The sequence below is a fragment of the Lolium rigidum genome, chromosome 1 (genome assembly GCF_022539505.1).
Source record: "Lolium rigidum isolate FL_2022 chromosome 1, APGP_CSIRO_Lrig_0.1, whole genome shotgun sequence".
Lineage (NCBI taxonomy): Eukaryota > Viridiplantae > Streptophyta > Magnoliopsida > Poales > Poaceae > Lolium > Lolium rigidum.
Window position 1 is genome coordinate 282,418,561 of NC_061508.1, and position 11,367 is coordinate 282,429,927.

At 49.8% G+C, this 11,367-nt stretch overlaps 1 protein-coding gene across 1 annotated transcript; it reads right to left on the reverse strand.

Annotated features, from left to right (window-relative positions):
- Positions 1-997: 997 nt before the first annotated feature.
- LOC124683808 lies at positions 998-4,498 on the reverse strand. Its single transcript, XM_047218253.1, has 2 exons — positions 4,012-4,498; positions 998-1,102 (listed from the first exon to the last, which is right to left on the reverse strand). The coding sequence occupies exons 1-2, from the start codon at positions 4,244-4,246 to the stop codon at positions 1,098-1,100; spliced, it is 240 nt and encodes a 79-aa protein (XP_047074209.1). The 5' UTR covers positions 4,247-4,498; the 3' UTR covers positions 998-1,097.
- Between the last annotated feature and the right edge of the window lie 6,869 nt (positions 4,499-11,367).

Genomic DNA, 11,367 nt, shown 5'->3' on the forward strand with positions numbered 1-11,367 from the left:
TTGTGCATTTTGCCGTGAAGATGAATCTTTGCACCACATGTTTGTTTGTATTGCATCAGAAAACAGGAATTCTTTTTATTCAGATCGGGTTTTCCTTTACTTATATGGCTGAAAAGCTGCAGGCACCTTTGCAAATAGGATGACAAGAATAGACGAGTATTCAGGTGCCTAACCGAGTCAATGTCTACAGATCCTTGGGAAGTGAACGATACCTTGGCCAAGCACAAGGGGAGCTGCGAAGAGATGAAGACTCTCAAAGAGAACACATACTGCTGATGAGCAAGATTCTGATGATGACTTACTGATGACAAGGACGTCAAACTAATGTTACTCCCTCCGGTTCATATTAATTGACTCAACTTGTCTAGACATAGATGTATCTAGTCAACAAACACATCTATATACATCAATATCTAGACAAAGTTGAATCAATTAATTTGAATCGAAGGATGTATCAGAATGTACTAAACCTTCTCTATGCCATGGATTTATTTCTTTTAAACAGAAGCAGGGAAGGGTACCTAAAATTTCCTTTTGAAAACAACCAAATAATAACACATATATTCACTTGTATCCACTGTGCTTCTGCAAAAACAGAAATGGAGCAAGCAGATAGCAACCCTGAAGATACACTACACACATGTTGCTGATGCCCAAGATTCTGAGGATGAATTACTGACGCCAAGGACGTATACCAAAATGTACTAAACCTGCTCTATGTCACGGGGTTTGTTCCTGTTATTAAACAGAACCGGAGAAGGCCAGAAGGGTATCTGATTTTCCTTTTGATAATAACCAAATGGTGATTTGGCTGAGCTATCCTATATTCACTTGTATTGAGCGTGTTTCTGTGAATACAAATACACCAGAACATGTATAAAACAATATCATAGTATATGTACATGTTTTGTGCTGGAAAAGAATTGTGTATACAAATTGTAATGGTGGGCCAAATCACACCAACTCCAATCTGGAGTGAAAAGAATATCCAGATATACCCCTTGGTAGGTGTACTACGTGATCATTTCTTATCTACTTCAATGTACTTTTTGCGGAACTCTGGAAACCAGATTTTGGATCCACTTGCCATACCCTCATCAGTCTGTATACACAAGTAAAGTTCTGATCAGAAATCATTTTGCCGGCAAAACAGAGAAAACACACTATTAAAAAGATATATCAGGGACTCCGGGTTAAATTAGAAACTCCATTGCTGGATGCAAGATCAACACAGCATAATATCTATCAGGGACTCAGGGTCAATAAAGTGCATGACAGAAGTTGGGAGATTGGAAAATTCCAAAAAAAAAAATCAAGCACATGGATGGGATCACATCTTTTCAACCTACTCCATTACAAATTGACAGCTAAATCAATTGATGATCTAACCCATCGCAAAGTATATAGAGCTGGAAGAAGATTCCCAATGACACTCAAAACAACAAAGGTTTCTCTGCTAATTCGCTCACTCTATCCTGACAGAGATTAACAATAATCCGATACAGTATTGCAGTTTTTCAGTGAGACAAGATTGCTCTAGGAGGAAGTGAATCCCATTATCCCCTGGCGGGCTGATGAAGTCAACCACCAGGGAGGCAGGGACTACACCCTGCCGCTGTAAAGCAAGATGAAAACTGGTGGAACCTCACACATCCTGACAGAAGCATCAAACGGTTTAAATAGACAATAGATACAACAACAAAAAATTGGTGGCTGAATGCAGGAAACAGGACAACTTGCCTGCTGCAAGGAGGACTGGCACTAGCCTGAACCCAAAAGCTTTGCAGGATTATGGTACAGAAAGGGATGGCGGTTCGACGCAAACTGATCGATTTGTCCGCGGGAACGCAAAGACGACCCAAATTTATGTTAAGAATGCATCTTCGCGGACGCTGCAGCGCACACATCCGCCTCGTTGCCCTTCGGGCCCGCCTGCCAGCAACCGAGTGTTTTTCGTCTCCCACGTGTAGGGTGTCAAGGTGGGATCCCGGTGGGATGTCATTTTGTACTATGTAGTTCAAATTTTGATGTCAAAATTCGTACTAAAAAAATCAAATTATACTACAAGTGGGACAAAAGTGGGATCCCACTTGACACCCTTACCCGCGTGCGAGAAATGGCTCCGACAATGGTTGGGTTGCCAGTTCAAGGCGGCGCCCGCCTTTTAGAAGAGGACCAGTATGCCCGCACCTTGCCTACATCCAACCGCCACCGACATCACCATGGGAAAGGGATGGCCGTTCCGCAAAACGAAGCACGACAGCGAGCCGGCTCCTGTCACACCAAGAAGAAGAACACCATGCGCAACCGCCCGTACGTGCCGGTGGAACTCGCCCACCGGCTGTTCAAGGAGAACCGGCCATTCCGTTGGCGGGATGCGGGCCTGCCAAGCGGTGGCTAGTACCTCAACCATCGTCGTGTCCAAGTGCCTCCGGTGCTGCACGAGGGACGGCAACAGCAGTACGAAATCCGCCATGGTCGATTCATCCCCCGTCGGATCTATGCGGGGACCTGCCCTTCTCCTTGGACTCCTACAGCTGGTACACTTTCAGGACCTGGGAGTTCGACCTGCACCGCGGCGCGGGTTACCTAGGCGTCGTGGACTTCTTCAACTGGGAGCGCCGCCCCCACTTCAACGACGACGAGGAGGACGAGGAGGGCACGGACGAGGAGGAGGACGAATTCCAACCGCCGAATCTCACAGGGGACGAGGCCATGGAGATGGCCATCGGCAATAGAAAGCTTGACAACCATACTCAGTGTGATGGCCTCGCCATCCAATTGTGAGCCTCGCGCTGGCCCAAGGGGGGGCACCGACCACTCCGCTGCCTCCTCCCGCACCAGCACCGACCACTGGCCCAAGAATTTCTGAGGTCACACATAGGCCTTACATACAAGCAACGGGAGCTTACTCATTTCACTAACTTACAGATGTATTCCTTCAATAGATATTCTAAAAAATATTTTGCTCAGTACCTCACGTGCTATCCTGCACAAAATTGCCATCTCTTCATCTGAGTTGAGATGAAAACTACCAGATATGAAGGGCTCAAACACGCTAGGATGGACAGCTAAAGCACTATTTGCCAGTTTAGGCGCAATGCAAACTTGCAGATTGCAAGACTAAAGTGTTGCCGTCGAAACTGGATGTTCTATTCTTATCAACGATTTCCGCAGGGACACGCGCGGAGGGTCAGAGAGGTTCTCCCACGTACAGGCGCATAGTGTTTATCAGGACTCACGGTCAATCAAATGCATGACAGAAGTTGGACCAGAAAATTCAGAAGTTGACAGCAAAGCAAATCGATGATTTGGCCCATTGCAGAATGCTTTGAGCTGCACACAGATTCCCAAAGCAACTGAATCAACGAAGGTTTTTCTGACAATTGCCTCACTAGTCCTGACAGGGCGAATAACAAGATTGTTCAAAGAGCAAGTGCATTCCATCCCCTGGTGGGCTGATGTACTAGACTACCAGGGAAGGGAGGCATATTTCTGCTGCAATAAAGCAAGATGCAGACAAGAGGAATCTCAACGCGTCCTGATGGAAGCAAAGCATCAAACAGTTTATGTGCCCACAAGACGCAAGAATCAAGGTTGACGCCTGGATGCCGACAAGCATGAATTGCTCAAGACTAACATATGCCTCACATACAAGCAACGGGAGCATAGTCATTTGTGATTCATTTAACAGACAGCCCGAGAACAAGTTGCACTTCACGCACTATCCTGGACAAAATTGCCATCTCATGATCGGATTGAGATGGAAACCAACAGATCTGAAGTGCTAAGACGCGCCGCGACTGAGCGCTACTGCACTATTCGCAGGCTTGGGCGTGTCGCAAACTTGCACATTGCAACACACGGCGGCTGCGTGGCAACGGGATGTTTTAATCTTATCGTCGATTTCCCCGGGGACACGCGCGGAGGGTCCGAGAGGTGCTATCACGTAACCAGGGAGACGAATCACGCATGGATCGAGCAGAGGGGGGAGTTGGCAGGTTTGCTTACCGATGTGGACCGGGGAGGTGGAGGCGAGCCAGAGCACGAGGACGCAGAAGAGCAGCAGGACCGGGATGCAGTGCACGGCGCGCCCCAGCGCCCGCGTCCGCGCGGCCTCCCGCCGCCCCGCCGCCGACTGCGGGTCGAACGTCGGCAGCGCCGCGTCGTCGCCGTGGTGGCCCGCCGATGACGAGGCCGCGTCCCCTCCCTCCGACACGCGAGCCCCGCTCGACGACCGCCGCATCTCTCCGCCTCCTCCCCGGCCGAACCCGCGCGGCGGCCCGGCGGGATCCTAGCAGCGAGATGGGCGATGCGGTGGCCGCCGGCGTGGGGGTTTGGCCTTCAAGTTGAAGCCGCGCTGCGACGCGGTGGTGTCGTGCTGCCTTGTCGGGATTTGGAAGGCGGGTTTGTGGTTGGTGGGAGGTGTGGCGGCTGGAATCGGATTTTGACTGGTTTGGTACGCTTCCCTTCCCTCCACCACGACTCCACCTTCACGGCTCCCGAGCTGTCAACATTTTTCTATCATCTGATCACTTTGACGACGTGTGTGTTTGTTCTCTCAACGATTTCCAGCGACAGCATAGGTGTGGAACATGTTAGGGCAGCTCTAGCTAAAAATAGGTCTGCACCATAGCCCATCGGTCCAACGCAAGCTGATCCACATATCCGCGAAAATGCAAACACGGTACAAAATTTGCGTCAAGAATGCATCTTCGCGGACCTTGCACACGCGTCCATCTTGTTGCCCTTTGGGCCTGCTTGACAGCAATTGAGTGTGTTCCTTTTTCCGCGCGGCTCGACAACGGTTCCGTTCCTCGCACCGCGTCAATGGCACGGTCCCGCCTCCACGCGCACTTGTGTTGGCATGGGAGGCACTTGGGCGTCCTGCCAAAAGAGGGTGAGTCTGCCCGCACCTCACCTACATCCAACCGCCACCGACATCACCATGGGAAAGAATGGTTGTTCCGCAAGACGAAGCACGACGGTGAGTCCGGTCCTCACGTGCCGGTGGAACTCGCCCACTGGATATTCAAGGAGAACCGGCCAATCCCTTGGCGGGATGCAGGCTTGCCGAGCGGTGGCTGGTACCTCAACCACCGTCGTGTCCCGGTGCCTCCGTAGCCGCACGAGGGACGACAACAGCAGTACGAAATCCGCCACCGTTAATTCATCCCCCGTCGGATCTACGTGAGGATCCACCCTTCGCCTTGGACTCCTACAACTGGTCCACCTTCGGGACCTGGGAGTTCGACGACCCGCGCCGCCGCGCGAGTTACATAGGCGACATGGACTTCTTCAACCGGGAGCGCCGTGTCCACTTCGATGACGAGGAGGGTGCGGACGAGGAGGAGGACGACTAACCTCCAACCACCAAACCTCACGGAGGACGAGGCCATGGAGATGGCCATAGGCGATAGCGAGCTCGACGACCTCACTCAGTGGGATGGTCTCGCTGTCCAACTACGGGCGACGGTGTTGGCCCAATGGAGGCCAACGACCCCTCCGTCGCCTCATCCTGCACCAGCACCGCCTCTAGCGCCTCAACAGCCTCTGCATTGGACGTGGCCTTGGACGCCTCCAGTTTTTATCGACCTCGTCGACGACGACAACTAGGCAGCCATGGCGGGCGCCAATCTTAGCTAGGGATATTTTCTTGCCATTTTTACTTTATTTTTGGAACTATGTAATGTGTTATACAATTAAAAATGAAAAAATGTCAACGAAATGCATCGGGCCGCTAGGCTACCGGCCCAAACAGAGAAATGACCCAAGAAGAATAAATTGGTGTCCGTGGCCCGACCGAAATGGACACGGATGGTCAAAGCGACCGGAATGCCTTTGACCACTGGAGATGCCCTTAGAACATGTGGACATGCCAAATTTCCGACAAGGATCATCCTGATCTTTTTTTGAGGGGGCGCTGTGACATTACTAATCAACAATTTCCTATGATCTGGTCGACTTGTCACACCAAAAGTAATCAGGGTTTATCATTCGAAAACGCGATGAGGAAGGGAGAGTGGGGACGATGAAGGAAGAAGAGGTGGTCATTCGTGGATATCGATGGCGGTGGCGACTTGGAGAGGCGACAACCACGGACGACGGCGAGGTGGTGGTGGCGCCATGGTGAGGCGATCACTAGGGAGTAGTACGGACGATGGCGACGCGGTGGCCGTGGCGGTGTGGAGAGGTGGGACTATGGACAAGGGCGACGTCGAGCAAAGCGAAAGGATCAAACTGGCGGAAGTGAGGTAGGGGAGACGTGGCAATTACCAGGATCTTTCTTGGCGAAGAGGTTAGAACTAGCTAGGCCTAGCCTTCATTCATCTAGACAGGCCCAAATGTGATCTTTTCCTTTTGTGTATCCTCGCTCCCGAAAAGTGTAAACGGTGTTTGGGCTACCTTTATTTAAAAAATGCTATTCTGAAACCATAAGAAATTCTAAAAAAAAGTTGTAGATGTGCATCATTTCTCTTTCATTTGTAGTAATTGATTCATTTTTGATAAAGAAATATCAACATGTAGATGTAAGGCCTTCTCTAATTGTATGCTAAGATGAATTTTTTTAGGACTAGTTAATTTGTTTGAAAAAATCTATATTTGAATGTAATTCTATGTATCATGTATACGGAGGTCCATAAAATAATGTTCGGCATGCGCATGTCCGTCAGTACATGGTACCGTGCCGCGTATACCTCCCATGCCTCCGCAACGGTGAGGCTGCCGCGCCAAATTCGTTAGCGGTGAGAATGCTCCAGCGGCTTCTAGACATGGCTGAGGTGGGCACAATCTAGGATTGGAGGTGGGTGTGATCTAGGGGATGGCAAGGAAAGGGAGCGGCACGAATAGTGTGGAATCGCTGAGAAGATGTGTTCACCTTTTATACAACGACGGAAGGCGAAGCGATAGGCCAGGGCGGTAGCGCACCATAACATCGACGCGCAGGCCACGTGGTCATGCATGACGAGATGCTTTGATGCGTCGCCTAGGAAAACTGTGTAGCTCGCTAGAACGGGTTTAAACCCCATGACCATACCTCTGCGCCACTGACAAGGTGGGCCCTCCACTCGCGACGCGTCTCCGCGTTGCATATGGCGCCCCCGCACAGCTGAGATGGTCTATGGGCTCTAGACAGCGTATTGGGCAACGCTAGACCGAAAAGAGCTTTGGGGCGCGTGGCTGGGAGCGGTCAAACGTCCGACACGCCCCAAATCCCATTGAAAAAATAGTTTGGAGGACGTGATTGGAGATACACCCCTATTCCCCCTTTCACATGAAGGTGGGGACACGAAAGAAGGGTTTCGTGGACTCGATGCTGGGTTCGTATTTGATCTTGAAGGCGTGGCTACCATCACGAGCTCGAGAACAGAGGGGATAGCGGCACAAACCCATCGATCACGTATGTGCGTGGTTGGCCCTTCTCTTGTTTCTTTTTATATGGCTATATATGATAGTTTCTTCACTTCATTTGTTTAGTTGAACCAAGATATACGCATGTACCAGGCGCATTTGGAAGGCAATAGAGGATTCGACTTCCTACATTGCTATAGCAAGCTCAAAACTTACGAGAAGTGGAGGTTGACGCCTATCTCGTTGGCGAAGGGCAAAGATAGCCTCATTGATCTAGATGCGATGCTCGTAGCATCGACATGACATCCTACATGCAACAAGGCGGCCAAGGCCGCCGCGCTTGAAGCAACGGCGATCGACAAGATTTAGTCGTCGATCAACAAGTGCCTTGTCGATGTCTCGTCAAACCTGCTCATCAGCGACAAGAAGCAAGAAGATAAAATGCAGATCAAGAAGGAGCGTGTCGCCGTGAAGAAACGCAAAGATGACTTCATGCTCTTGACCGCATCGACAAATGGAATGTATCCCCAGGTGCTGGCGGAGCACAACTTCTACAAGGGCATGATCCTCAACAAGATCACCGCTAAAATGGCCGCATCGGCATCGGCATCAACTCCAGCTCTAGAGACAGTGCCAGCATCAGCATGCGTGTCCGCGACGGCACCATCCAGTACCCCTGCATCAGCATCGGAGTGTACCCAGCGACGGCGTCTGTATCACCAACAGAGCATGATGAGATCGTCGTTCTGTACGGGCAAGCGACAACTCAAGATGCATTGTGGACGTCGCCAAACCCATTCTTTTAATTATGTTCAATTTGCACCCCGGTCTGTAATATTGATCAAGTCGACTATGGCGGCTACTTTGATCGCGATGACTAGGGCGGAAACAATTCTTTAAATGACGACGATCTTTACTTATTTTTTTCTACGAAAACATGTTTGGGGCGGCCTTGGGGGAGGGGGAGGGGTGGGGAGAGGGCTGGAAACGGAGGCACCCCAAAAGCGGCACCTCCTTGTGACGTCCCCAAATGCTCAATCCGGACATGGTTTGGGGGCGCGGCTGGAGATGCTCTAAGAGCATCTTTAACAGAGCCCGTAAAAAGTGGAACCGAAAAACACGAGTTCGGTGCACCGAACTCGTGTTTACGGGCCGGAAAATGGCAGGCGCAGAACAGAGCCCGTAAACCCAAACCGTAAAACAGAATATTTCTGTTTTACAGTTAGGGTTTACGGGCTCTGTTCTGCGCCTGGGGCTTCCGAACCCGTAAAAAAAAGGTTTATGAAATTGATTTGCATATGATCGATCAAAGCTGAACGTTTAAAACACAAACAAATCATGCATAGTTCATAGTACAGACATCAAATGACACAACCAAATGACACAGTTCATAGTTCACCATCAGATCTAACCGCCGGCATCAAACATAGGCAGTACCGCCATCAGCACCATCGGTAGTACCTCCAGGAGTCACATCGGCACCACCTCCTGGAGGCACATCGGCAGCAGCAGTTGCCTCTTGACGAGCAGCTCTTCGCCTCGCCGTGATCTCCGCCGAGGTCTCCTTCCACCACTCCAGCTGAACCTCATTCATTTCCTTCGTGTTCATCATCAAGATTGCCCTCTCTTCGGCCAATAGTAGCTTCGTTGCTTTGACCTTCTTCACATCGATCCTCATCTCCTCTAACTTGGCTTTGGTCTTTGCTTCCTCTCGGCTGGCTTCAAGCTTTGCAAGGCTCACCTCCTTCTTCGTCTCGATGATGACACGCTTGGTCTCCAAAGTCTTGGTCGCTATCACCTCCTTCGACTTCATCATTTGATCAAACTTGTCCCTCAACAATGCAGCCTCCCCCTCGAGCCTTATCCTTTCCTTCGCTTTCTTGTTCCCCTCCGGCTTGTCGGCGTTCCTGCCATCCTTCTCGTCCTCGGTGTCGTCGAGCGCAACCATCGCAGCCTTCTTCGGAGTGACCTCTTCATCCCTCAACTTCCACTTGGGAAGGTGTTGGAGCACATCAAAACAATGACGCATGGTGAAGCCCTTGCCTTTGCTGCCGGCCATGTCTCTGTACCTAGCATCGGCAATGCGATCCTACATATGCAAAAGGAACCAACAAATCGTCAATATCTCACCGACGCTAAAACTAGAATTTGCTTTCTGAAATATGCACTCACATATTCGTCGACAGTTGCCCCGCTAGGAGGATTGGACACCACTTGGTCCATTGCTGCTGCCCACCGGCTACCCGCCGGTTTGATCGCGTCCCAACGACCTTGGAGGGATCGGTAGGTGCGATCGACAGGATGGCGAACGCGCGGCATGAGCTTGTGGAACTTGTCCTCGATGCGCTTCCAGTAGCGCTTGCCTGTTTGATCCGTGCCGGAGACCGCATCCATCCCCACGGAGGCCCAAGCTCGGCACAAGGTGGCCAACATAACCAAACCAAGTACTAACATAGCATGCACCTTTGTCACCTTCACACTACGAAAGGAGGAATAGATCACATCAATACTATCATAGCAATAGTTAACTTCATAATCTACAAGAGATCACAATCATAGCCTACGCCAAGTACTACACGATGCACACACTTTGTCACCATTACACCGTGCGGGAGGAATAAACTACTTTAATAACATCACTAGAGTAGCACACGAGATAAATTGTGATACAAAACACATTGCAATCATAAAGAGATATAAATAAGCACTTCACTATGCCATTCATAACGGTGAATAAGTGATTACGTGAAATATAGCCTAAGAGACCCACACGGTGCACACACTTGTCACCTTTACACACGTGGGACAAGGAGTCTCCGGAGATCACATAAGTAAAACCCACTTGACTAGCATAATGACATCTAGATTACAAGCATCATCATATGAATCTCAATCATGTAAGGCAGCTCATGAGATTATTGTATTGAAGTACATAGGAGAGAGATGAACCACATAGCTACGGTAGAGCCCTCAGCCTCGATGGAGAACTACTCCCTCCTCATGGGAGACAGCAGCGTTGATGAAGATGGCGGTGGTGTCGATGGAGAAGCCTTCGGGGGCACTTCCCCGTCCGGCGGCGTGCGGGAACAGAGACTCCTGTCCCCCGGATCTTGGCTTCGCGATGGCGGCGGCTACGGAAGGTTTTCTCTGGTTTCGTCGAACGTGTCGAGGTTTTAGGTCGGGGACCTTTATATAGGCGAAGAGGCGGAGTCGGAGGGTCGTCGAGGCGACGACACACTAGGGGGCGCGGCCAAGGCTCGGGCCGCGCCACCCTGTCGTCTGGGGCCCACGGGGCCCTCCTCCAGCGGCTCTCGGGTGTTACGGAAGCTTCGTGGAAAAATAGGATGCTGGGCGTTGATTTCGTCCGATTCCGAGAATATTTCCTTACTAGGATTTACTGGAACCAAAAACAGCGAGAAAACAGAAGCGGCCCTTCGGCATCTCGTCAATAGGTTAGTTCGGAAAACGCATAAATATGACATAAAGTATGCATAAAACATGTAGATATCATCAATAATGTGGCATGGAACATAAGAAATTATCGATACGTCGGAGACGTATCAGCATCCCCAAGCTTAGTTCCTGCTCGTCCCGAGCGAGGTAAACGATAACAAAGATAATTTACGGAGTGACATGCCATCATAAACTTGATCATACTATTGTAAGCATATGTAATGAATGCAGCGATCAAAACAATGGTAATGACATGAGTAAACAAATGAATCATAAAGCAAAGACTTTTCATGAATAGTACTTCAAGACAAGCATCAATAAGTCTTGCATAAGAGTTAACTCATAAAGCAATAATTCAAAGTAGAGGTATTGAAGGAACACAATAGGAAGATTAAGTTTCGGCGGTTGCTTTCAACTTGTAACATGTATATCTCATGGATAATTGTCAACATAGAGTAATATAACAAATGCAATATGCAAGTATGTAGAAATCAATGCACGAGTTCACACAAGTGTTTGCTTCTTGAGGTGGAGAGAGATAGGTGAGCTGACTCAACATAA